The sequence below is a fragment of the Dryobates pubescens genome, chromosome 15 (genome assembly GCF_014839835.1).
Source record: "Dryobates pubescens isolate bDryPub1 chromosome 15, bDryPub1.pri, whole genome shotgun sequence".
NCBI classification, from domain to species: Eukaryota; Metazoa; Chordata; class Aves; order Piciformes; family Picidae; genus Dryobates; species Dryobates pubescens.
In genome coordinates, this window is record NC_071626.1 from 8585860 (window position 1) to 8613805 (window position 27946).

The 27946-nt window shown below is 46.9% G+C and overlaps 1 protein-coding gene across 2 annotated transcripts; it reads left to right on the plus strand.

Moving 5' to 3' along the window:
• Positions 1-27856, plus strand: TMEM184B (transmembrane protein 184B). 2 transcript variants are annotated; one of them, XM_054167899.1, is made up of 10 exons: positions 1-211; positions 12513-12773; positions 15163-15328; positions 18682-18772; positions 19330-19405; positions 22412-22503; positions 22803-22972; positions 24848-25042; positions 25893-25916; positions 26853-27856. In XM_054167899.1, exons 2-10 carry the CDS (start codon positions 12573-12575, stop codon positions 27092-27094), a joined length of 1257 nt encoding a protein of 418 aa, XP_054023874.1. In that variant the 5' UTR covers positions 1-211; positions 12513-12572; the 3' UTR covers positions 27095-27856. The 2 variants fall into 2 exon arrangements, with proteins under 2 accessions (XP_054023874.1, XP_054023875.1); XM_054167900.1 differs by lacking the exon at positions 25893-25916.
• Positions 27857-27946: the final 90 nt, after the last annotated feature.

Genomic DNA, 27946 nt, shown 5'->3' on the forward strand with positions numbered 1-27946 from the left:
GCGGGGAGTGGGCGGGGCGCGAGCAGCCGCCGTGCGCAGGCGCGGAGGTGCTGGGGTGGGCCCGGCGTCGCCATGGGCTCCTGAGGCCCTCAGCGCCCCCGCGCCGGTGCCGGCGCCCGCGGGGCAGCGGGGCAGGGCCCGACCCGACCCCTCCTCACCCTAACGGGCTGGGCCGAGCCGAGCTGAGCCCCGCCCGCCCGCCCGCCAGGAGGTAAGACGTGGCGGGGGCAGGGATGGCTGCGGAGCCTGGGCGTGGGGGCGGCTATGGGCACGCAGGGCGGGCTTGAGGGGCCGCGCTGGCGTGTGTTGGTGGGGGACGTGGGGGTGGGACATGGGGGTCTTCGGTAAGGTCCCTGCAAACTCACGGCCTGCGACCTCCATTCCTTCCACCTGCTCGAATCTCTCCTTCTCTCGTTCCCCGATGTGACCTGCGCGATCCCCCCGGTGCGGCCCCCCCAGTCCCATGTTCCCCTACCTGGTGCGGTCTCCCTAGCCCTCCTCCCCATTCCCCACTGCAGCCAACGCACGTTCTCCGATGTGCCGCCTCGCTGCCCCTCTCTGCGGCCCCCGCCATTCCTTCTCCACCTACGCAGCCCCTACAGCCTGCTCCTGCCACGCACATTTCTCCTCCGTATACACACGAACACACACTCACGTCTCCCTACAGGCTCCAAGTGCACTCCCTGCAATCGCTCACCTCGATGCAGCCCAAGCAATTTCTTCTCCTCTAGTCACCCTCCAACATCTTGCTGCAGCCCACCCAGTCTCTCCGTGCATGCACGCACATGCGTTGCTCCAGTATAGTTCTGCACCCCCGCTGCTGTCACGCTTCTCAGTGGTGCTGGGTGGGTGTCACTGTCTGCCAGGGCGTTTGGCCTCAGGCGGACTGGGAGCACAGTAAACTCCAGAGGGGTGGTAGGCTTCGGGTTTGTGTTTGCTGTGCCTCCACTGGTTCAGGCTGGATGGACTGATGGCCACCGTGTGTATGTGAATGTGTTGATGTGGTAGATGCATGAGGAGCCTATTACTATGCCTGTGTGCTCCTGTGGCGCAGGTGAGTTATGTTAGCTCTTGTTTGGATGCTCAAGGTGTCTTGACATTTCAGTTGCTCCATGAGGTCATGGCAACCGCAGCATGTAGCAGAAGAAGGGCTTTGGAAGAACATGTTTGTGACTGGTTCTGGTGAATTGTGATCCAGGAAAGAGACTGGAGTGATTTCAGGGACAGCTCTATGAAAGCTGCCTGGAACACCATGAAGCTGTCAAGAGTGGGAGGAGGAGTGGGAAATCTAGAGGAAATACTGGAGATGATTCTTTCTTACAGAACATTTGAAACCATTCTTGCCACATTAAGAGCTTGAACAGGAGTAATTTTTGAAGACATAGACAGGCTTCCCCAGAAAGAGGACCTTTTACCTCTGTTGAGGAGAAAAATAGAAGCTATTGATCAGTAACAGAGTGGAGCCCAACAGGATAAATAGGAATGTCTGTTTCCCATCCTGCAAGAAAAAGGCAACAATTAATGACAATGTAATAATGCATGCATCCCACTAACAAAGACAACTTTTTAAACACAATAAACTGTTCCTTGGAATTTGTGTGGCTGGAAGTTCCCCTTGAGTCTAAGGGTGTAGCAGTCTCCCTAAAAGAGACCAGAAACTTCTCCAGAGATGCTGATGTTATTCAGGTTTCCAGTACTACAAAGTCTGTATTTGTGTGGTACTTCTGGAAAACATAATCTCTCATGCTTTTAGGATATTGGCTAAGGACTAAACAATAGAGCTATAGGAAAAGCTTTTCTTACAGTGAAGTTATTCCCCAAAAGCCTGCTTCAGGCTTTATTTCACTATTGTCCCCAAGAAAATAGGTTTCAAATCTGCTCTGGTCTAGTGGAGCATTTTTTAGTTTATTTTAAAGTCCTTAATACCATCATTGTCATGGTTGTGCTGTAAGCCTTAAGTGGCATGTATGCAGCAGGTGGCTACCTCTGCATCTGGAGCAGAAGTCTTTGCTGTGAAATGATGAGGAAAGCATTGCTGCTGAACTCAGCATTTCTAACCAGTTTGGTGATGTGTAAAGATGTTTTTCTTTGTATGCTGCTCAGGTCTCTATGACCCGTCCAGGGTGAAGAGGCAGTGTTTTGGAAACGTTGGGCAAGGGGAAGAACACTCCACAATCATCAGGCATCTTTGGAACTTCTATTTGTCTGTCTGACACGTGGCAGTTAGGAGGGGAAGGTTCTTAGACGCTCACAAGCTGGTCAGAAAATAAAGTTCAGTGTGACTAGCTGATGTGGCATGACGAAAGCATTCTGAGCTGGCAGGTTTCTAACTGTCTGACAGACTCCCGCTAGAAATCCGCTGCCTTCTCTGTCAGCTTGTTTGCCTGTTTGTTGGTAGCAGGTTGGGAGATGAGCTTTTGCAGTTTTCAGTTGTGACATTGGGGTTCTTTTCTTTCTGTGGATAAAAGGAGAGTGGATTGTGGGTTTTGGGTTTGGTTTGTTTTCCCCTCTCCGAATAACTTTCAGAACATCTCCCTGTAAAAAAAACCAAACCAAAAGTCAGTTGTGTCCTCTATCCAGTTTTACTGCTGAGTGAACTGAAATATCTAATAATCATGTTTTGACTTAAGACAACCATTTTCTGATTTCCACATGATGGAACTTACCCTCTGTTCCTTCTGTCCTGTTCTGTGTCTGTGTTTAATTGGCTTATGCTTGCAGCAATGGAGATAAGCTCTTGCCTGCTCCTTTTAGCCAAAGTGCCTGTTTCATTTTTCAGCAGCTCAAAGGGTATCTTTGAGCTCTTGCAGCAATAACTGGTGGGAGCAATGAGTCCCTCAGGAGATGTTTGTTATTTCCAAGGGAACAGTGGTGAACGTGCAGGTTGGACTGAGAATCAAGAGAGTAGTGGAGCTTTAGAGAGAAATTGCATTTAACCTTTGTACAGTAGAGCTTTTCTAGCACACGACTGCTGCTAGCTGTCTGTGTAACAAAGCTGCTGCATGTTGTTGAGCAGCCAGGGCTGGAGATAGAAGCTTTTCCTCTTTTTCAGAGCTTGTGATTGATTGCACTCACTGAGGTCCTGGAAAACTGAGGTGTTGTAGAGAATAGTGTCATGTTTGGGTTTTGTGTGCTGACCTGCCCATCTGTTCTCTTGAAGCAGTGTGTGTGCGTGTGTGTTGTGTGCTGTTGTCACTTCCACCACAACAAAGTAAACCCCAAAGAATTTGGGAAGAAGAGTGGTGTCCTGCCAAGATATTACACCCTACCAGAACACTTGGGACAGTAGTGGTTTGACACTATGATAAGATGGATTAAAACACAACTGAAACAACTGTAAAATATGGTAATGCTTGGACTGGAAGCTGGACCCTTTTGAAAGAGTTTTTAGTCTTTGGAGTAATTTTTGTTTGTTTGTTTGTTTTCCTTCCCTCTTATGGAGCTCTTTGGGAAAGAGCAACTAGACATTTTTTTGAGCAGCAACTCCCCAGGAAGGTTTTACAGGTGAAATAGTGTCAGCTAAAGCAGTGAGCTGCAGCCACCCTCTAGGAATCTCACCTCAGAGTCATTCTCTTCTAAGAAGCAGCAGGGAACTGGAGTACCTTCTTATAGCCTGTCTCTCACTAGTCTTTAAAAATCATCTCACACTCCATGTTTGTTTGTTTTTTATTTGTGATGTAGCTTGCCTGGGATGGTGACAGAACAAGCTGTGTCCAGGGGAAATGCAGTGTATAGGCAAACTGCCCAGGAACCCTGCTGTGTCTGGGTGTGACCAGGTCTTTATAGCCCCTGAGGGGCATAATTTGCAGGAAACCTGAAGAGGGAAATAACTTTCATGCTCTACCTGCTGCATTTGTATATCTTTTAACCCACAGAGTACTGGGATATTTGTCTCCCCACCCTCAAGTCTGTCTCTGGATTGAAAGCTGGGAATGCTGCCATTATTACCTGAGAGTTACAGTGCCTGGGAGCCTGATGATATGGAAAGGATCAGCTTTTGAGGATGTTGTATGATGGAGAGTGACCAAGAGCATAGAGAGATGGTGTCAGAGTCTCAAATTTTGTGAGTCTAACCCAAAAGTGTTCCTCTGTCTGGGTATGTTGCACATCTGCCCCCCCCATCAACTCTGGCAAGAAGATCTCTCCAGTTCAGCAAAGGCAAGACTGCAACATGCTATCCAGTGCAGCAGTGAGGCTTTGAGAAGGAGATGAGATGAAATAATACCTTAAAAGCTGACCTTGCTGGCCCATTGTTCCCTCCCTAGGCTGCAGAACATGCCATGGATGCTATTGGAGTCTGCTGAGCTGATTACTTGGGAGCCTGCAGTTGCTTGCTCATCTCCAGCACAGATAAAGCCCAGGCTGCAGTAATGTCAATGGCTGTGCCTCTGTCCAGCTTTCTTAAAATCGACCTGGACACCACAGTTACCTGAGGAGGCAGATGAGAGTGAATTTCTCTTCAAGGCTTGCCTCATCTTGTCTCTTGCCAGTTTTGCTAGGAAAGGCTAGTTCTGAGTGAAGCTATTTGCAGCTACTTGTCCCCTGGGAATTGGGATTGACCTCTCTCCTCCAAACATTCCTGACTTTTCAGACTTTCTTTCCCCTGTCCCCATGGCTTTGTGATTGCACTGCTTTTACAGCACAATTTTGAGCTAGAATTCTTAAAAATTCCCATTTAGGCAGCTTTGTCCAACTGGGTAGTTTAATGTTACAGTGTCTGAAAAAAATAGGTTGAAGTTTTGTCTTTTATTTTTAAGCCCACACTCTCAGGCATGCCCCTTGCTGTACAGAGAAAATGCATTGCTGTTGCTGGTCTCTGGGGTAGAGAAGGGGACATGTTTGCATCATGGCTTTGAGTGCTCTGTTGAGGATCACTGTTTTTAACTTCTGTAGTGTTCACCACTGCTGCATATTTGCAGCAGAGATTGATTGTGAGGGAAGTCAGATGTGCCATCTCCCTCGTATGCATCGCTGCACAAGTGCCTGGGCTTGTGATAAGATGCCTGGCTTCTTCCAGCACATTGACTCGCTAAATTTAAGTGTGGATATGATCTGATAGGTTCTGTATGTTACAATCTGTGTTGAAAAGTATGCTCCTACATTAAAAAAAAACCCTTCATGTGTGGCAAGTTCAGTAGCTTTAGCTCCAGCTGTAGAGGTTGACTTTGATTCTTCTAAGAGTAACCATACCCTGTAGCAACTTTGAAACTGTTGTCGTCACTGTCTCGGCACTTGATAGTGGGGAAGGATGAGTGCAAGTGCTGGCTGAATATATTCTGATTTGACTTTGATCTTGAGAGTTTGGAAAATGAAATGCAAACTTCCTCTGTCAGGCAGGACACACATGTTTACAACACATCCTTTTTCTTGTTGTCTCTTTCCCCTCTGCTAGTTGCAAAATATGGCTGCAGTCTTTCCGTGTTTCTCCCCTGGGAGCAGAGGGCCTCACTGGTTTGTGTGGAGTGGGGCTGCTGGGAATGTGGGAAAGGGACGCAACACATGGCCCAAGTGTGCTTGATCCTGCTCTCAAAAGAGTGGTTGAAAGGTTGTGGAACATCCCTTCTCCTCTTCTCCCTCCTCCTTTCTGTTTGTCCTGTCTCCTTCCAAAAAAGGGACTGGATGTTGGATGTTGACCTATCACAATGTGGGTCAGTCCATAAAGAAGGGGGGAGGGAAAAAAAAAAAGAGGAGGAGGAGGATGGGGGGAGGAGGACTGTGAATACAGCGAGACAACAGAAATTAATAGAGCAGAAAACAACTCTGGAAAGAGGAGTGCACGACTCAGGGTAAAAGGGGTTTGTTGTTGATGCTGAATTTTTCAATGGGTGCACGGGGAGGGGAGGCTGCTCTCTCTTCAGATGACTCTCTGGATTAGCAGAATGGGTGGGGGCTGTATGAGCTGGGAGTGGAGAAGATTTTGTGGTATTTAATTTCCTTAAAATGAGAAGAGAGGCTGCATGGCCTCACTGGAGATGAAATAGTTGATGTGTATGGTGTGCTCTTACGTGGGCGTTGGATCATCTCTTGAGCATGGCTTAGTGGGTGTGTACTTTACCCTGCGGTTTGGTCCTCCTAGGTGCTGACTCCTCTACCATCTCCTTCAGAGGCTCATGGTCTTCCTGCTCCACTCATGCTGAATCTACTGGTTTTGTGTCCCAGTGCCACTTTTCTCTTGTCTCACTGGCTCTGCTGACAGCTGTTTTAAAACCATGACCGGGCAAAATCTCTGTAGTGTTCAGACTGCTCACTCCTCTGGAGAAATAATGATGTGAAGGACCGTGTTTGGACCTGCATTTCTGGTGCAAGGAGAGAAGCCACCCATTGATACAAAGCTCAATAAGTGTGGAGTCAACCACTGCATGTTTTTGTAACTCTTGTTGAATGCCCATCCTCTAGCTGAGCACAGTATTGCTGTATCACAGTGTTACTGTATTGCTTTAGGTGATCCTGCCCTGGCAGGAAGGTCAGACTCGGTGATCTTCAGAGGTCCCTTCCAACCCCTACCATTCTGTATGTTTGGACTTATGTGTCTGTGTCTGAAGTGCCTGTTGTGGGGTGGCTTTTACTGGCTTAGCATTAAGAAAGCTTTGCCTAATATGAATAGTAAATGAGTTGCACTACTACAAATTGCATGGCAGGTCACGTACCTAGCTCACAGATTGTTTTGGGAGCGCTGCTGGAGAGCTTAAAAATGCACTGTTGGGACCTTCTTATGTCTCCTTTGCTGAGTAAACTAGATGCTACCCCAGAGAGCAAAAGCAATTTAAGAATTAATAAATTTAAAAGCATTTTATTTTCTTTTATTGCTGTCACTAGTTTGAGCTGCACCTTTGAGACTCTTGCTGTACTCTTACATTGTTTTGTCCTGACTTGCTACCTCTTCCTTTTCCTATCTCTTGCCAGATCAGCTGGTGATGCCATGCCTTTGGGGTTTGAAAAGACCTTGAATCAATTATGAATTAGCAATACATACTTAGCAAAAAGGAAAGAGCTGATCCCAGTTGGCAAATCTAGGCATTCTTGTAACTAAAATCATCTGAAATAAATATTGAACCCTTTGTCATATGTTCTTATGCTCCTTGTAAGTCTGAGGGGCATTCTAAAAACTGTAGATGTCCTGCTCTTGCTAATGTAAAGCTCTGTCTGATGTCCTAATAGATGCAGAAAATTCAGGCTTTAAACCACCTACCACATGGCAGTAATACATTGGTCTTTTGGGGGTCCAGAATAGGGATGATTTAATAGAGACACACTTGGAGGAATAAGAAGTTAAGAGGGGAGTGGAAAATTGCCCTGTGGTGTTTTAAAAGGAACAAAGTTCAGCATAGTGGGTATTTAAAACTACAGTGTGCGTGGAGTAGGCTTTAAGAAGGAACAATTTCTTGCTTCATGGCTTTCTAAGGGAGCCTTGAAACCAGGTTGTGCATGTTTTGTTGGATTGTATCCTGTACAGTAAGAAGGAGGCTTAGCTGTTAAGACTCTTTCATGGGATAGCTTTGTATAGCATTCTTTGCTCTCTCAGCAGTTTAGAAATTAAATACATCTAGCTTCAGAGGAGATGATCTATTTTAAAAACACAGATCATGTTTGCAGAGGGCAGAGAATGGCTTTAGAGTCATGTCGTTTGGGGCTCTCTTCCTACCAGCACCAGGGCAAAGTGAGCGTGCTGTCACCAGCAGCACAACAGAGTGGGCCTTGCTCAGAGCAGGCAGCCTGCTCCTCCTTTAATAGACTTTGTGACTGTGTGCTCAGAAATACACCAAGGCACTGAAGAACCAAGCTTGAATGTTTCTTCCCTCCTCTTACACAACGTTTGTTGCACCAGAAATGGGGTTTGCCTATTATGTTTGCTTATCTTCGTGTAGAAATAGCTCCTCCTCGATGGTAACATTTTCCATGCCTTTATGCAAGCCCAAATTGATTTGTTTATTATTGTGTTTGTTTTCACTTGTGCCACATCCCTTCTGTTTACTGTTCTGAGTTTATTTCTGGTAGAAGAAAATGCCATGTTCGTGGTGGAGACAGAAGGCCTCTGTTTCCAAACGATGCAGGAATGGGACGGAGAATTTCTGCGCTGCTGTTTTTCTGCGGCTGCAGACTCTGCGGTCGCATCCCTGCTAGCAGTGTCTCTAACAGAACGGCTTCCCCATGCAGATTGGAGCCCCTGCCCTGTCAAGAATCTCAGGCACAGTGATTTGTGGCTCTTGGTTTTTATCAGGATAGTTATCTTCACATAAATAAGACATACTTGGCTTTATTTTCTTCTCCTTCCACTGAGAGCAGCTCCTAATACTCCTAAAGTGCCTTCAGAAGACCTGTTAGGTAAGTCTAAGCTGGTACTAGGCTGGTGTTTAAGCTAATGCCCAGGCAGTACAAGGTCCTGTCTTGCTCTAATGAGCAAAACTTTGTAATGGTGTCTGGGCAGGAACATATAGCAGTTCATTGGGGCTGAGGATGTCATCTTTGCCTTCTGTGTTTGGGGTGTTAGGTATAGACCTCACACAGATTAAGCACTTCCTGAAGCTCATGTAGCCCACACAGAGGAATTGTGCCAGCTGATAGACATTTCCTGTGGCTGTCCTAAAATACAGGGAAGCCTGTGTCCAAAAAGCCTTGTGTGTTTATCCAGATGTACTTTTCTGTGTGCTTGTTTCCAGTTTCCAAAGCTTGGTGCTTTTTCTGGCTATCTGGACCTCCTGGCCCTGTTTGAGAGGTGCTTTAATGCAGGTTACCTCCGGGGGGAGCAAGGTAGTCAGTTGGAGATGGGGAAAGCATCAAGAGTGAGATTGGGAAGTGTTGAAATGTTTCCTTTTGATATTTTTAGGAGAGAGGGAGAAAAAGTGTGCAAGTAACTTCACTCTCCTTTGAAGTGAAAGCAGTGAGGTGAAGGTTAAAGAGACAGGCAGAGAGAACAGGATATGGCAGAAGAGTAAGGAACTCTTCAAAATGAATTATGCATTAGTTGGGTTTGTATTGCATCAGTATTTCAAGTTTCTAAATGCTTCTAGTTTGCAATATTGTAGTGTCAAGTGCCTTCCTCATGGTTTGGTACCTCGCAGTGCTGGGAACTGTGGGGGCAGAGAACAAAAAGATGGTTGTCCTAAGGAGCTTAAAATGCGCAAGAAACAACAGAGAAATGTAGCCAGCTGAGGGGAGTACACAGAAAAGACATCAGAACCGGTAGCCTGGCCCTTGTCAGGTTGTTGCACAGCTGGGGTAGCAAAATGGGGGAATGGAGAAGATTGAGGTAAATACAAAATAGCTTTGTGGCTGTTGGAAAGGACCTTCTTCTCTGGGCGTGAGAGGAAGCAGCAAGATATGTGCTGTGGCACTGACATGAGCTGCAAAGGAGGCAGGTGTCCAAGAAACACATTTGCTGTGGCAGGTAAGAGGGAAGCTGCTTACACCAGAGTGCTTGATCTGTAGCTTGTCAAGGCAGCATGTTTGCTGTGGCATGCTCCTTTGCTGGAAGCTTGTTCTGATGGTGTGCTGGACTTGTGTCCTGTTACATGGTGGGGAAGAGGCATCTTGCAAACAAGGCCTGTTAAGAGCGCTCCCTGCCCTCATGGTGCTTTTTTTTAATGAGGCAGGATGGGGGCTAGCAGACTCTGACCTGGTGGTAGTGAATGAGCTGAAATCCACTCACCTGGTAAAGGCTCCAAGCATCTGTGTTGTCACCTATTTCTTAAATGTAGCACAGAATTGCACTTGAAGCTTCGACTTCTTCCATACAGTAATCTTATTATAACAGCTTTGTGCACTGCTTATGCCTGTCACTATAGCAATGGTGCATGGGACTTCAGGAGATTAGAAAGGATGATTAGGAAGGTATCTCTTAATTTTTGCAGATCTGAGAGTACAGTGTTCCTTTGTGCTTCACTAGCAAGGAGGATAAGCGGCAAGCTGATGCCTACAACCAATAAGTACCAAGTGCTTAAAAAAGTTGTCCACAGGGGCGTGCTGATGGGTGAAGTGGTTTGTGGTGGGAGAAGTGGAGCTCTGATGAAGAAAATGTGTTTGTTTTCTTTCAGGGTGCAGTGATGGAAAGAGTTATTAGTTTCAATGACTGTGTGAATTAAAGGGGATTAGGTGAAGAATGATGCATACTCATGTAATTAATGACTGTTGGTGTGTAATCACAAGGGGGCAGTGGTAAGGTTTATATACACAACTCGAACTGGTAGGTGTCCTTGCTTCTGAATACATGACCCTTGTCATGTCAAAATGCTTTCTGATAGCTTTTTGCTGGTTTTGATCTGCTTTTAAAACAATTGCAGACTAGCAGTGGAGTTCCCTTTCAGATCCTCAGTTCTGCTGACATCAGTGCTGCATTTTGGTCTGTGCTGTTAGTGCTGTTTAATTAGCTGAGGTGTGGAGCTCCAGGTCCTGTCCCACCTGCCACTGGTGGTCTGCAGTAGAGACCTTCTCTCCCATGAACTATAGAGAGGGCTTAGCAGCTTCCTGTCTTGCATAGCTCCCAAAGTGCCCTGGGATGTGCAGGATCTCAGCTGGCTGGATTTTATTTAGAACTGTATTAACCACAGGTGCATCTGCTCTGATTTAATTTCAGATCTGCCCTTTGTGAGCTTAGGAGAAGCACTCTTAGCACTGTGAGTGTTCAGTTGCTTCAGAAGTCACTTGGGTAGAAATCCCTTTCTTCTCAAAGCAATAAAAACCTTGCTGCCTTGTGACATCTTCATCCAGCTTTTCTCTCCAAGTTTGTAAGATACAGTCTAGATAATGTAATGTGTGTGTGTGTGCTTTGGAACTTAAAACTTAACAGTTACATTTCTTGTACTGATCAGCCTGGAAAGGCAATACCCTTTGGTACATGCAGTTATGGAAAGCTGTAACTCTGGGCAGGGATATTCTGGAAGAAGAATGACTGGGAAGAATGAAGAAAAATCCAGGGTTGAAGATTATTTTGTAAATTAAACCCTGACAGTTGGGCAGCTCTCTCTGTAGTAAGATAATATCTGCTTAAACAAATCTGGCTGTTTCCTGGGATTTGTGTTTGTTCTCTCCCCCTGTGTAAGAAAGCAGAAATGTGGCATAAATAACGTGAGAGTGCTGCACGCCGCTGGTGCTAGTGTGTGGTGTGGGATAGCAGTGCTGGAGGGGCCATTTGTGTGCTTTAGTGTGCACATGGAAGTGATTTGCAGCTGGTCCTCAGCTTTTACCTGTTCCCTGATTCATGCTGTGACTTCAGGTGAAGCAAGGCTGGGGCAGGTCATCTGCAGTTGTATATTCTGTTTCATACTCTGCTGTGACCTGCTAACAAATGGCAGACATGTCTGTCCTTGCTGCAGCTGTAAACTCTGGGGATGGATCATTAGCCTTTTTCAAGGCCTTTCCATCTGCTGATCTTAAAAGGCTTGTGTAAGGGCTGAGTGTTGCACTTTTATAGAGAATATCCCCAAAACTATTAGGAGGCTATCGGGGGGAGTCAATTCTATGCCATTATAACCATGCCTTTACTGCAGTCACATCAGAAGCAGCTCTTCTGGTGGATAGAACCAGTGGCTGCCTGCTTGTGATCTTGATTTAATTGGGTTATCTTTCTCCAACCCAGAGGTCACATCAGAGCCAACTTACAACTAAATTGAAAATAATAGCTGCTTTAGATCTTGGGCCTTCAAGAATTTGTTCCATTTAATGAAAATAGCTTTTCATCCAGGAAATGGGCAAGGATCATGCTGCTTTGAAATTTTGCATATCCTTGTCTTCTGGGTGGGCTGTCATGGGTCACCTGGCCTTAAAAATCCATCTGGGTTAAATTCACATCATCTAGAAAACAATGCTAAGTTGGTAGAATTAATGACAGGCTGACTAAATGTACCATGCCATGCAGCATTTGGTAAAAGCATCACTTTCCTGCTCTTCCTTTCTAGCAAGGAGAACGTTCAGCACATATCCTTCCAATAAAGGTTCTTTGGGCTGAGTGTGGTTTCCAAATGGCAGTAGGAGAGGTGGAGATTACTCACTGGAGGAATAAAGATGCTCTTCTTTCCCCCTTGCTGCGCAGTGACGCTTTGTGGTTCATGTGGTTGTTGCCTGCTACTGCTTGGTCTGCTGCCTTCCAGATGAAACGGCGAAACTAAGGCTCTGGCTTTTCAGGACACAGCAGAGTTGCTAGTGCTTTGGTGGAAAGTAGAGCTGTTGACTTAAGTGTGTCCATCATCTTATGGTATGCATGGCTTAGATACTTCCATCTGATCTGAGGTGAATGTGGTATTCCTTTTGTTCTCGACTGGTTTTATTGCAGAAGGGTGGTGACGCTGGTGGCAGCAGTGTTTCATGGTCTTGGAGAGGCTGTGTTGTGAGGGCTAGAGAGGCTCCAGAGTGCCACGTGATTTGGTGTATCACAAGGGCTGGCCGTGGCAGACTTGCCCAGGTCCTGTTTGTAAAGCATGTGAGCAGCCTGGTGAAAGGCATGTGAGAGATGCAAAGTCCTCCAACTGTTATGCTCCCAAGCTGGGTTCAATTACTTTTTTGGTTCTCTTCCTTGACAGGTCTTGGCTCGTGGGTGGCTCTCTAGCAATTGCAACTGGAACCTCACACCAAAAGGCACCATGATAGTGATGACTGACATCACTGCAGCCCCCAGGTTGGGGTTAACTGCCACCCCTCCAGCTGTGGCTCCCAACTTTTCCTGGATGCCAGAGGATGGCAGCCCCACGGCTGTGGAGGAGCCGATATTCCTCATGACCACCGCTGCTCAGGCCATCTCAGGTTTCTTTGTATGGACAGCTTTGCTCATCACCTGCCATCAGGTAAAACCCTGTCACTTGTTACTTCTCATCCTTTTCTCTACATGGATGAGCACATGATATGATCTTCTGGTATATCTCTGCTAGATATGTCTGTGAGAGTTTGCAGACTCTCAAGTGGTACCAGTACCTTTGCTTTGGGGTCTAATGTGTTATCTGCTATGATCAAAGTGGAATTTGTATACAAAGGCCTCTTTCTGCCCAGGTTCAGACCATTTCCATGTTGTGAATGGAGAAGCAGCAAACTCTTTAATAAAACTATCAGGTGTAAAACACTAGGCCATCTCTTGAATGGTTACAGAAAGATGTGTTATCTCAAGCCATTCTTTCACAGGTCTTGTAGTCTAATGTGGCCATTTTGTTATTGTGTCAGCTGTTAGCTAGATGATTGTGGTCATCTGTTGTTTGACATACCTCCTTTGATCTCCTGTGCCAGTAGATTCCACAGGTTGAACTCCACTACGGAAAGGAGTAGCAGGAAATGATTTATTTTAATTTTTCTCCTCTTTCTGGGGCAGGTATCCTGAGACCTAGAACAAGTCAAACCCTGCATCCTGTTCTGTACCTCTCTTTCATGTGGTTGTCATGTGAACTGAAAAACACAGTGGAGAAATGCAAGGCCTGTTATTTATCATCCTGTGTTTTGTACCTGTTGGTCCATAAATTCCAGGGTGATGAGTAGGATCTAGAAAACTGCAGCCTGTTGATGGAGTACAGAGTCCAGTGAAGTTCTAAAATCTATTAGTCACTGATGAATAAGTTTAACACCTGCAGTTTCACCAGCTTGGTTAACAATCTCAACTGCCATGGATCCTCCTGTTTCAGAGTAAAAACTGATTGTCTCCTGAGGGCAGGAAGAAATCTTTCCTCTGCGGTGTAGCATTGCACAGTTAGGCATTAATGCCCTTCTCTGAAGAAACCAGTGGAAGTCAATGCCAGACAAATACTGTTGAATGAAACATGCTGTTGTCTTGTTGCATGGCAGCAGTTCCTGTGCTCTCGTGGGCACACAGATCACAGGCCTCTTGTGACATCCCAAGGGCAAAGCTTAGAGTCATCTGAACTCTGGTGTCAGCTGTCCCTGAGCTGGGTGAGGTGTGTCGCAGGGATTGTCGCCGGGATTGAGATTTGTTAGTTTATTTTCAGTCTGTTCACCTCAGGAAATGAGGCTTTTGTGATCTCCTTGTGGGACAGGGACAGGAAACAGAAGTATTTTGAGCTCTTCAGTTGATTTGTGACCAGATTTGGCCAAGAAGCATGGAGAGATGAGGAACAGACAGCTGAGAAGAGACAACCCCCCTTGCCTTATGAGGGAAAAGTGAGAGTAACACTGTGTACTTCATTAGATGCTGAAGGATCCTCACAGCACCCCCAAAATGCAGGGGGAAACTTCAGACCAATGCTTGTGCCTCTTCAGATGGCAAAATTGGTCAGTCATGAGACACATGTAATAAACTAGCTGTTGTTAATCCCAGCAGCTTGATGAGAGTTGGCCTATGGAGGCCCCCACTCCGCTGAACACGCCCTCTGCTGTCTGTGTGGCCAGCAGAATGTAGCTCTGGCTGTGTTATTAGGCCACTGCAGGAGTGGTGCTCATCTTCAGGGTGTGCTTGTGGTCAGTACCTTTCCCAGCAGGTGGGTATTCTGTGAAAAAGCATCTTAGGTGTGGGGTTTAATGGTGGTGAGCAAACTGAGTAGTGGGAGTGGGGAGGGTGAGTGACTCCTATAGGGAGGGTGTGACTTAGGGAGACTGGCATGTGTGCAGTCAGAGCAGGTGATGTGGCTGCATGGTTCCTTTGAGCACAGTTCAGGAGCTGGGGGGGTGGCTGATGCTTCTTGGCTGTGCTCTCACCAGTGTTCAGGATGGTACTTTCTGAGCAGACAGGCTGTGGTTTATCAGCTCTTGGCAGTGCTGTGAAGGACTCTCTTGGGTTGTTTCAGGTGAAAGTCTGAAAAACATCCAAACCTGCCAAGAGAGTGAGTGTGTTTGCAGTGAGCATGAGCTTAAGTGCACGTTCCTTCCCTCTTCAGAGAAAAGCAGCCTGCGGTGCTGTGAATCTGAGACATTTAAAACAGGAAAGCAGGAGTTGATAATTGGGGGAAAAAAGGTATGAACAAAAGAATAGGGGCAAGATGATGATAATAACAGTAAATTAATTCCTTATAGGAAACTAGCTTAGAAATGTGTTTGTTTCCTTTTCCTTCCTCCTCTCTGCAAACAAGGATGCTACATCAATGCCATACCGTTGATTTTTAATGTCTAGCACCTTGAGGCTGCTGGAGGCAATCAAGATAATTTATTCAGTTTGGTTTTCCAGGCCCAGTTGACTCTCCAGTTCCATTTTCTCCTCTCAGTTCCACTGATCCTGGTCTCCCCTCTCTGTCCTCTCAGATCTACATGCATCTTCGCTGCTATAGCTGCCCAAACGAGCAGCGCTACATTGTTCGGATCCTCTTCATTGTGCCCATTTACGCCTTTGACTCATGGCTCAGCCTCCTGTTCTTCACCAATGACCAGTACTATGTTTACTTTGGCACAGTGAGGGACTGCTACGAAGGTAAGGAAGGGTCAGACCAAAAATGGGGGAGGTGGGAAGTCTCTGGCCTGAGATAACTTTTGCTTCTAGTTGGGAATATGGAGGAAGTATCACTGTATGAAGAAAGTATCACTGTCACCCAGGGAGACAAAGTTAGAGGGTGTGCTTCCCTGGATCCAGACCATGAGCTTGCTCAGTGACTGAAAATCATGAAATCACAGGGTGGTTTAAAGATCATCTAGTGCAGTGCTCCTGCCATGGGCTAGGGCATCTTTCACTAGATCAGGTTGCTCAAAGCTCCATCCAACCTGACCTTTGCTTTCAAGGACCTCTGAGCATGACAAGATGTGTTGAGCCTTCCCTCCAGTGATCTGTAGAGAGAAAGTTTGTGATTTTCTTGGGTTCTTTGCTTCAGGAAGGTGTAAAGCAAAAAATCTGATTCCACCTGGGTGTTTATAGCAAGTTATTGGTTAGCTTCTGCCTCTTCTAACAGCACTTAGCAGCAGCCAGGCACTTGCTTTGTCCTGTTTTTCTGGTGCAGCTTGTTAGCAACATATTTTTCTGGTCCCATCATGTGGCCACTTTTGTGCTCACACAGTGTAGCACAGCCGCCATGTGCTGGGTTTGGTGAGGTGTAAAGTGCTTTGGAGTCGTGCAGGAGGAAGGGTGCCATGTTGAGGACGAGTTACCAATTGCTTCACTTTTGGTTATCTGCTGCAGATGATAACAACTAACATTTTCTGTGAGGGAAAGAGTTGCTGTGCACCAAATATTATCTAAACTTCCTTCCTGATCTCATCCAGAAAGAAGCCTCTACCCACCCAGCAGGAGAAACTGCACTCTAGCAGTGTGCTTTTCAGGACAGCTTATCACCATAACCTCATTAAATCATAACTTGTTGGTGCCGTTGTTTTGGCGAGATCTGCATTGCAGAGGGGCTTGCCTGGCCATGTGAACATCAGCTGAAGGGACCAGCAGGCCCTCCTTCACATCCATGACAATGCTCTGAGATGCAGCAGCAGATGGCAAACACACACACGTGATTCAGAAGGCATCTTTGTTTGGGTCTGGCTTTTTTTTCTCCCTTCCCTGCCCTGTGCTTGTGTGTAGATCTAGCAGGAAGCCTGCTGCTCTGAAAAATTCCTCTCCTAGCAACAGCCAGTATCCCTCTGCCTGCTTGCTCCAAGAGTTTGCAAACATCTGAGTATCTGCTCAGGAGGCAGCCTGTGCTCTGGGGTTTACCTCAGCACATTGTTGGGCTGTGTGAAAAGACTGCAGGTGGAGATGAAAGCACCTTCAGTCAGCAGGTTCTCTCCCTCCCTTTTCCTGGGGATCACTTTGAACGAGCATTTTTGATTTCTTCTCTCCCTTGCCATCTACCTCATCCTTTCCTTTTTGGGAAGGTGTCAGGTTGTGAAGCAAGAAGCAGCTCTTAAAGCGGTCTTAGGCCATTTATTGGACTATTTCATAATGTGCATTAGGAGGAGCATATTTTGCTGTTGCTCTTACATGGGGCTGTGCTTCTGTACAAACCTGGGCATCATCAACACACAAGTAGACTTCTTTTTGTGATGCTGATGTCATGAGCACCATCTGATTAATTATGGATCAGGAATAGGAGAAGAGTCCTTTGCTGGTGTGGTGAGCTTTGATAGTTGGCACTCATTTTTTAAGGGGACTTAGGGGCAGATATTCCTCCTCCCAGCCCTTTTGTTTTCTTTTCTTTTCTTCCTCTGATATCATCTCTTCCCCAGCGCTTGTTGAATAGGCAGCTGGTATTGTAATGACAACATCGGAGGGCAGGGGTCACTGGAGGACAATAGGAAAGGCTCAGCTTTTCTTCCTCTGGGTGTTGGAAGCTGTCAGCTAAGTTGCAAGAAAACTGCAGGCAAAAGGAGTTACCACAATTATTTAAATTAAGTTTTCCATGGTGTTTTCTCTCCTAATTAAGGCTTTTGCAAAATTATAGCTGTGTGAGCATACCTAACTTGGTTCAATAACAACGATGACAGATGGAATACCAATATCCCAACTGTGTAAATAGAAGCAGGTGTAGCCCTGGCTTTTATGTGCTGTAGTATTCTTGCCAGCTAGGCATATCTTACAAGCCACAAATACAATGTTTTGAGACTATGAGCATTTTGGAGAACACTGAGCACAGTTTGGATGCCTGTAGAAGAATTAGAGTTGATGGCTGTCTCTGACTGTAGAAATTATCCACATGGGGAAATTGACCTCAGGTCTAATAACCAACGGCCTGGTGAGGTCAGCTTCTCAGCACTGTATGTTGTTAGGCTTTTGTTCTCATTTCTAAGTCCCTTGAGACTTCTGTTTCCATGTCAAGTTATTGTATCAGTGCTGAGGGTCAAAACCAGGTTTTGGATGTTGGCATTCCAGAGAACACCCAGATGCAGACCATTGTAGAAAATAACATTTAAAGATGGGTCACCTGGGCTGTCATTTTGTTCTAGGGCTGTATGTGCCAAATTTAGGAGTACAATGCTTGCTCTAAAAACCTCACAACTGTATGAGGGCCCAGCAGTAATTATGACAAGTGGAGAGAGTGGCAGGTGGGGCATGTCCAGGCCTACTCCAGGCACAGTTAAATAGGTTTTGGATCCTGTGAAACATAAAGGTGTAAGTAGTTCTGAAGATAGCCCTCCCCACAGCATCTTTGCCTCAGTTTCTATGTTTCTGAGCCTTGAAGAGAATTGAAATAAGCTAAAATATTAGCAGTCAGACACAGAAGGCTGCTCTTCAACTGACCCAGGCTGCTGAGGAAGGCAGAAAAGAGGTAGGGAAAGGAGAAGGCTATCGAGTGCACAAGAAATTTCAGCTTTCTGAGGAAATCAGGCACAGAGCCTGCTTTCCACAAATCTCCACCAGACATGAAGACATCTTCACTGATGGGTAAAAAACCTCTGCTTCTCCAACTCTTATGTCTATAGTCCTGTTCCTTCTGTCACCTAAATGGTTAAATAGAGGAGATAAGATATGGTTGACAGATCAGAGAGAACTCTTCGGAATTATTCAGTGCCGGTGTAATGTCCTGGAATAACGCACAGGAACCCTGTAAAGAATGGCATCTCACAGATGCCAAGTAAAACAGAAACTGACCACAGTTTTAGATGGTCCTGTGACCCTCTTGGCACGAGCCATGGAACTGGCCTGGGACCTCGGCCAAACTCCGGTGCACAGTCTTGTGAGTGCTGAGGTAGGACGATAAATGCAGTGAAAATAATCTGGAGTGCTTTGAAGGGAAAGATGCTGCATAAGCAGTCCCTGCTATGTTTGGTCTGCTGCCTGTGCTCTCAGGCCTTGCACCTGTTTTGAAGTTGGTTGTCATTTGTCATTTTACTCTGATGTCTTTGCAGCCTTTGTAATATACAACTTTCTGAGCCTCTGCTATGAGTACTTGGGAGGGGAGAGCTCCATCATGTCTGAGATCAGAGGGAAACCAATTGAGTGAGTATTGTGCTTACAGTGTGATGCTTTTCTCCTCCTGTGCCTATCTACCATGCCTCTGTCCCTGCCCTGAAAAATTCTGTCAGGTGACAAATGTCTGCTGGGACTGGGCAGCATGGGTGGTGGTGATTTGCCAATACCCTGCTGTGAGACAGATCAGGCTGCTTACATCACCTCAGGAAAGCTGAACTGATTCACAGATTTTCTGGGCACCTGCCTACTCTTTTGTTTCCTTTCTTATTCTCTTCTCCTTCAAATATTTTCTGTACTCAGTTGGATGTTCTTCCTCTGGGATCTGTGTTTCTCCCCATTCTACTCCATTAAAAAAAAAAGAAAAGGGGGGTATGGGGAAGAGAAAAACAAGAAATACTGGAGTTGGGAGTCAGGATGCTGCTCTGAACACATCTCTGAATGAAGGTATGGCTGTAATAATCAGTGTTGGAAAAAGCACTAGTCATTCATGTTTGCCACAGAGGGGTATACAAGGAGGGGGGAAATCTTGCATTCTAACCCAAATCTTGCTTCTGAACTCTGTCATCTTGTGTTGGCTCTTTCAGGTCCAGCTGTGTGTATGGGACTTGCTGCCTGTGGGGAAAGACTTACTCGATTGGATTCCTGAGGTTCTGCAAACAGGTATGGGCTGGAGGAGCTCTGCCATCCTCCAGAAGTGAAGAAGTGCATGGGGGTGCCAATGGTGCCTTTTGCTGCTGAAATTCTAGGATGAGCACTCATCAGAGAGGCTTGCAGACTACTGAGGAGAGGGGGTGCTTTGGGCTTTGTTTATTTTGAAAGTTCCCAATATTTTCTACTGGACCCCAAGGCAGGGAAGCCCTCAAAAATGACCTAATTTTTCTTCCACACCTGATGTTAGCCCTGGGAAGAAATTCTGATTTCCCCTTCCCTTTCTGGCTTGCAGAGGTCCTGACTTTTAAGAAATTGATGGCTGTGTTTTGTGGCAGACACCTCACAGTTGTGTAACAGCCTCCTGAATTCCCAGCGCTGCAGCAGATGTGGTTTGGAGTTGAGGAGGGGGTGGAGGTTAAGCATGACACAATGCTTTGTAGGAGGAACTGAGCGTTGCTCACCCTGTGTGTCTGTCTGTTCTGAATTGGGTATGTTGAGGGGGAGGGCATGGGGGAGATCTGAACCTTGATGCAGCCCATGTCTGCTCATCCCAGGTCAGTCACCTCTGGCTGCCATGGAACAGCAGGGGAGTATTAAGGCTTTGCTCACTTGCTGAAATGAACGCACAAGGTTTCTCGAGACAACGTGAAGCAGGTCTGGTTCTTTGTAAGAGCCTAAGTCATTGTAATTCCAGTCACTGGGTCTGCCCTGGCTTCTCCTCCACATTGTGATCCATCTACTGTGTTTCAGCAATGTGCAGGGACATTGAAGGTACAATACAGCCTCAAAGTAATCTCTGCTATTCATCTCCACAGCACAGCTGACCTTTTCTGAAGGACCACATCTTTCTTTTCTCTGTTCCATTTGTCACTGTCCCACAGTGTGTCCTCATCTGCTTCCAGTATCCTGCTTCACCTGTTTCTCATGGGCTTTGTACACTCTTCATTTGATGCACCACCCATTCTGTTTGCTTCTAATGTTAAAGTAAACCTTTGAAATGTCACAACCAGATGTAACACCCATCAAGGTGAATGAGCGCTGGAGACATTATTTCCCTTAGACCTCTTGTTTCTCGTGTCCCACAGCCTCTGACAGTTATCTCCACAGGGGTTGTACCTAGTTGTGTTTGGGAAATTTTTTTCACAACAATGAAAACCAGAAACTCCCCCTCCCTTTTTCTTTTTTTTTACCTTGTTTTATTTTTGAGGGGATGGTGTGAGAAGGGCATTCTGCTGGCTTCTCCAGATCCTCAGCTCATTTGGTAGCTCTGGCTTAGGTGAATATTACTGCTGTCTAGCAGCAGTTCTTCTAGTCAGGCCTGCATTTTGCAAACTGCTGTGTCTGCTGTGGAGGCTGTGAGAGAGGGATGTTTAAATACTGCCATCCTTCTTGGCTCGAGATTGATGTTAGCTTTGTGAGAAATATTTGACACCAGGACTTGCTTTCTGGTTCTTCCAGACTTTCAGGATTGCTGAGTAAGATCTTTCAAGGCAAATTCCTGGGAAGGCTGGCGCAAAAGGGCAGCAGAGCACATCTCAGTGCTGCTCTGGTCAGTATCAAATATCATGATGATCAAGAGGAGGAATGTGCTGGAAGGAGCACTGTGCCCATGTTATCCCTGTTCTCAGCATCTCTAGCATTCCTGTTGCCTCTCACCACTACCTGCCCATTTTCTGTTCTTCACACTTTTCATCCTGAAGGAATCCATGTGCTATAACTGTTCAGTCTTCACTTCCACCCCAGGCTGTTCTCAGGCAGGTGTTTGCTGTGGGTCAGTCTGCTTAGGTTGCCTGCAGCCTTTCAGCAGTTGGGTGGTGTGCTGTGGCCGTGGTGTAAAATCTGGGCAGCTTATTTCCTTGAAGATGCGTTGATAAAGATTCTTTGCTGGATCCGTCTGGTGACCCTCACAGATGGGTCACACACCATCCATGTGCTTCCCCTATGCTGTGGCATCTTCTAGAGAAGCAACTAAAAATAGGACATAGTGGTTTGGATTGCAAGGAAATGGTTAAAACATCCCCAGAGTGGGGAGGGAAGGGAAGCTCAGAGGACAGAGTTGTTTACGAATTAGCTTGACCTTTTCCAGTTCACATATTTACTGTGACTCAGTAACTGGCATGTGCTGGGGTTTTTAATCTCCTTGAAGTCTTATGACCACTAACAAATTGCATTGTATCCAAAGCAATTATTCCTGGTTTGGTTTTGACTTCTTTCCATATACAGCCCTCCCAACACGTGCACTTGTCAACACCTGCCTAGGCTCTACCAGGCTGCTTCAGGGAGACTTGAATGACTTTTTTTAGGGTCACAGACCCCTACTGTCTCAGGACCTTGAAGTTCAGTGTTTCCAGCATGATGATGCACAGTAAGAGCAGAATGGATAGAACTGATAGAATTGATCCCAACTGCTGTGAAGCCTTGGGGAGATTGAGTCAAGGCCATACAGGTGACAACTGAACAGCTCTTAATTTCTGTCTGGCAACATGCATTGCTATGCATACCAAATGCCTTAGCATGGTGGCAGTTGGCAGAGTTCCTCCTCAGAAAGCCAGACTCCCCTCCTGTCCAGGGGACCACTTTGCATAGCTTTGTGGTGACAATGGATTGCATTGGAGTTTGCTTCCCTTCCCTGGTATCCCCTTGTTGAACTTGCTGTGTCCATGTCATAGCACAGTGTAAGTTGTTTTTTTTCCCCTCAGGCATCAATGTGCTGCAGCACAGCCTGTGAAGGACAGCTCTGGAAGAGAGCAAGTGAGCAGGGTCTAAGGACCAACCTAAAGAGAGGTTTTTCTTCCATGTAGTGGCATGCATACTACTTCTGAATGTCCTTTTTCATCTGTCAGGTGCTGCAGTCCTCAAGCACAATGAATTAGCAAGCAGTGGGGTCAGTCTTTGTGGAGCTGGATTGTATTGCATTGCTGCACTGTCCCAGTGGAGACACTGCTGTTTTGCTGGTTTGGGAACATGGCCTCTTGGACCTCCTGTCTTCTCATTCTACTTCCCTCATTTCTGTAGGCTACCCTGCAGTTCTGTGTGGTGAAGCCCCTCATGGCGATCAGCACAGTCATCCTTCAGGCCTTTGGCAAGTACCAGGATGGTGACTTTGAGTAAGTTTATCTTCCTAGCATGCATGCCTTGGCTGCTCCTTCTCTGTCCTTATGGTGTGCTTATGGTCCATGTCTATTCTGGGCTGAGGGAAAAGGCAGGAGACAACACGGGCTGAGTGTGCATGGGAGAAGAGGGCAGGGATAAGCCTGTTGGTTTCAGGTTTTCTCTACCTTGGTTTTAGGGGAGGGAATGGGACAGGGAGGCAGGAAGGAAATGGAGTCTTAGAACTCCCCAGTGACAACAGCAGGGGAAAAGATCTTGCTGAACTCTCAGGCATTTGTGTATCTTCTCTTTGCAGTGTAACCAGCGGCTACCTCTATGTGACGATCATTTACAACATCTCTGTCAGCCTGGCACTCTATGCCCTCTTCCTTTTCTACTTCGCCACACGGGAGCTGCTCAGCCCCTATAGCCCAGTCCTCAAGTTCTTCATGGTGAAGTCTGTAATCTTCCTGTCCTTCTGGCAAGGTGAGCTGCTTTTCCCTTCTCTTGGTAGGTGCAAAGAGCTCTGTGCAGGGGCTCAGACACAAGAGTTGATAGAGCAGATGCTGATTAATAGCCAGGATGTCTTTTTGTGTTACTGTTATTTTATTTGGTTTATAATCTGTCATTGCTTTCATCTGGGAAGCCTGTTTTGCTCATTTTCATCTCTGTTTCTATGCTCCTGAATCCTCACTACCTCTGTCTACCTCTGTGTGTACGTGCACACACCTCTGCCTGGCAAAATCATCTGTTTGGATGAAGAGTGCGTTCCTGGAACAATCATAAAGCACAAGCTGCCAGCGTTTTATCTGCATCCTGCCATTTTATTGGTTAATGTGGCACATCTGAAAAAAATTTTTAATGCTTTTTTTTTTTTTTTGTTTAATGTTCTATAAATAAAATGTTAATGGTGTGTCTGTGATTCATGTGAAGCAGCAAGCTGGCTGAATGCAGCGTGTGCTGCCACAGAAGCACCACCGAGCAGAAGGATGTTCAGAGAACGTGCACGTGATGCAGAGGCACACTCAGAAAGCTGAAATTCCACCTGAGCTTAGTGCTTGTTACTGATTGGTTCTAAGCATTATCCCTCTTCAATGCCCTACTTAAGTTTACCAAGTTGCACTTCAAAGATTGAGTAGGAACCTAGGTGGAATTTGGGCAGTTAGAATAGAATAGAATAAACCAGGTTGGAGGAGACCTTTGAGATCATCGCGTCCAACCTATCATCCAACACCACCTGATCAACTAAACCATGGCACCAAGCACCCTATCAAGTCTCCTCCTGAACACCTCCAATGATGGTGACTCCACCACCTCCCTGGGCAGCCCATTCCAATGGGCAATCACTCTCTCTGTGTAGAATTTCTTCCTAACCTCCAGCCTAAACCTCCCCTGGCGCCGCTTGAGACCGTGTCCTCTTGTTCTGGTGCTGGTTGCCTGGGAGAGGAGACCAACCTCTGCCTGTCTACAACCTCCCTTCAGGTAGCTGTAGAGAGCAATAAGGTCTCCCCTGGTCCTCCTCCAGGCTAAGCAACCCCAGCTCCCTCAGCCTCTCCTCATAGTGCTTGTGTTCCAAATGCCTCCCCAGCTTTGTTGCCCTTCTCTGGACACGCTCCAGCAAGTCAACATCCTTCCTAAACTGAGGGGCCCAGAACTGGACACAGGACTCAAGGTGTGGCCTAACCAGTGCAGTGTACAGGGGCAGAATGACCTCCCTGCTCCTGCTGGCCACACTGTTCCTGATACAGGCCAGGATGCCATTGGCCCTCTTGGCTGCCCGGGCATACTGCTGGCTCATATTCAGCCTACCATCGACCAGTACCCCCAGGTTCCTCTCTGCCTGGCCACTCTCCAGCCACTCTGACCCCAGTTGGAGTGTGACACATCCTCCCTGTCTACAGACAAATTAATAAGCTGTCTAGTTTATCATCTTGAGACATCTGGTCACACACTTTCTGCCTTCTCTGGAATTCTTCAGCCATCTAGCTATAGATAGTGTGTCAAAACCACTTTATGCTTAAAGGGAAAGCCCTGTTACTTCAAGTTTTACTCTAGATAGTGGAAGTGCTGAGATCACAGAAGCACTAACAGAAATATCTGACTGCTGCTTACTCTTTTGGACTTAAGTCCTGCAGCACTGAGTTTTTCAGATTGTGTGTCAGGTGAGATTAGAAGAGGGTCAGTGTTTGAACATTCTCTGTCTCACTCCTTTCTCATTGAGGAGAGCACAGGTGGGAGCATCTGTCCCACTGTGTAGCTTCTCTGTAGATGGGTTTGCACCTAGGACAATACAGCGCAGACAGCTACTGCCATTCCTTACATGTTTTCTGCATGTTTACATGAGCTTGTTGCTATGTTTAGGAATGCTGTTGGCCATCCTGGAAAAGTGTGGTGCCATCCCCAAAATCCACTCTGCCAACGTGTCTGTGGGTGAAGGCACCGTAGCTGCTGGCTATCAGGACTTCATCATCTGTGTGGAGATGTTCTTTGCAGCCATCGCCCTGCGCCACGCCTTCACATACAAGGTGTATGTGGACAAGAGACTTGATGCCCAAGGTAGGAAATATGCCAGTGCAGATGGCATGTCTGTTTGGTGACAAGACTGGGTGGGGACTGGTCCCTCTAGCAACCAACACACTGGTATGACTCCCAACCTGAGTGCCTGGCGAAACATCGTATCCCCTCCTCCGTGGTGTCTGAACAGATTAATTGTGCAATTGTGAATTGCATTGTTCCCTTTTCAGTTCCCCAGTGTGCCACCCACGAAAGCTTGCTGCAGACCTGAGGGTTGCAAGAAGTTGCATCCTTTTGGTAGAGTGGGTTTGTCCTTCTTCCTGTCTCCCCAAAGGGGAACTCCATTGCTCCAGATTGTGCAACAGAGCAAAGCAGGAGGGACGGGGATGAAACAGGTTCTGTTTTGAATCTGGCTCAGGAAGATGAGGCTCTGCTTTGGCAATATGTTTGGCTTGGAGGAGAAGACTCTTCCTGTAATGACTTTGTGACTTCTGGGCTGCTATAATCTTTGTTCTGGGGAAGAGGGAAGTGGACATTGTCTCTGGGAAAAGAGGGTTGTTGTGTCTAGTCTATGCAAATACATTCAGTGTTCCCCAAATAAGGGGGTTCCTTCCTGATAGGGTGAGTCTGTGCTTAGGTGTGAGAAAACAGGAGCAGTGTTCATGTAGATGATCCCAGCCAGCCCTAGAGATTTTGGCAGGACAGTGGTTGCAGGTGGGAAAGATGACATCCATGGGTGATGAAGGAGTAAACTGCTGGCTAATACAGTAGAGTATGTTTTGGTGGTGGGTCTTGTTCAGTTCTTGTTATTTCCTCTCTCCCTTTCTCTCTTTCTCTGTCTCTTCTCTCCCTTTTCTCTCTCCCTTGCTTTGGCCACTGGTCCCTGATGCAGCTGTTCCATCATACGGGCCATACGGTAGGTACAGCATGCTCTGTGTGTTCGTCTTCATTGGTTTTTAACTGGGATGCTGTTCTGTCTGATTCCCATCCTGCCTGCTGCCTGTTCTCTGTCCCTGGATCATAAATTGTAAAACAGCCCCCATGGGCAGTGGCATAAAACCTGGATTTAGAGCCTTTCTGTGAGGCCTGTGTGAATCTCTCCAAAGAGTTGCACAGGCTCTTAAAGGAGCTGGTTTGCCGTCCCACCCCAGCCTCCTCTCACATTTGTGATTGCCACAGATTATCAGCATGCTTTGATCATTTAGGGAGTTCATCCCCAGGACTGAGTAGAGTCAGAAGCCCATGCTGGAAATGGGACCTAGAAGCTGTGAGAAATGGCAGCTCCTAGAAAGACACACAGTCTTCCTCTGTGCTTAGCACTTGGGTGGGATCATCTCCAATAGTTGTTTCCTTCGCAGTATCACTGTAACACCCTACACCTATGAGGTGGCTCTGCCTCTAGTACTGCCTGTTGCCCTTCTTTGTGTTGCTTTCCACTTCAATAATCTCTTTCCTGTGGGCATTTTGATACCACCCATCAGTCTAGTCTTCCAGTAAGTGGGAATGGCCAATGCCATTTTCCTGTATTTTCAGAATTTCCTAGTTTTTTGTCTCCTGAAACCCTCGATGGGAACCCTGTGGCTGTAGCTGTGGGTAGGTCCCATTCTGGTGGCACGTCCCCCATTTGGTGCTGAGCTGGATACACTGGACCAGCAGTGTCTGGATTTAGGAGCACTACTGTTGAAATGTGACACAATGTGTGTGGGATTTCCTCGGCAGCCACTTAAGGAAGTCTGTAACTTCTGCAGGACCTAGGATTGCACGGTCCCTGTTCTCCTTACCTTCACCTTAAAGGGGCGTGGGGGAAGGCAGCAGTGTTCGTCACTTACCCCTCCCCACCTTACCCCAACAGGCCGCTGCGCTCCCATGAAGAGCATCTCCAGCAGCCTCAAGGAGACCATGAATCCCCACGACATCGTCCAAGACGCGATCCACAACTTCTCGCCGGCCTACCAGCAGTACACGCAGCAGTCGACGCTGGAGCAGGGCCCGCCCTGGCGCAACGGCAGCCACGTTATCTCGCGCTCCCACAGCTGCTCGGGGGCCCGGGACAACGAGAAGACTCTGCTGCTGAGCTCGGACGACGAGTTCTAGGCGGCACAGCTGCCAGCACAGGCTGCTGTTTTCCCTCTCTCCTTGCTCTTCTCTTTTAATTTATTGAAGCGGAACCACGCAGGTCATATCACTTGTAGAGAGTGCAGAGGTGGGCGCTGCCAGGAGCTTTGGTGTGTGTGGACATGATGAGCAGCATGGAGGTGGGGGAATGGCCAGGACTCCATTCTCCAGCCCATTCCCTACGGTGGCAATTGACTGGAATGAATTGACACAAAGCTCCTGGGTTTGGGGCTCTGGCTTCCCCCGCCTGCCCAGCTTGGTGTGCAACGTGACTGGCCAGAGCCTGGAGTTGTGGCTAAACATTCTTTTTGGTTTGTTTTTCTCACCTGGACAACCTGACTGCTTTGTATTCCTCTTCCTGAAGGGTTGATATAGGCACAGTTTTCTCTCCTAGCTCTCTGGTACTAACATCTCTGTGATCCTTGGGAAATGGGATTAGGATGCAGTAATAAGTATTCCTGAGGACCAGATCAGAGATTGGTCTACTCTATAGCCATTGCCTTGAGTGCTTAGTAAAGAACATCTGCCTGCACCCTCCTAAGCACCTGGCTGTGCAGTCCTGTACTTGAGTGAGCAAGGGGGAATAAGACAGGGCTTTATTCCTGTTCCTCTGCTCTCTGCATCCCCCCTGTTCCTCATCAAAGCTGATGCTTTTTGAAGATCATCAGGGATGGAAGGGATGTCTCAGAAGGGCAGGGTTTTCTAATCACCAGGTGTCAGAGCTTCCCATCTCTCCTCTGTTCCTGGGTCAAGAAGCCTCCTTGGAATGTCTTGTCTGTTGAAGGTGTTCAGGAGGAGACTTGATGGAGTGCTTGATGCCATGGTTTAGTT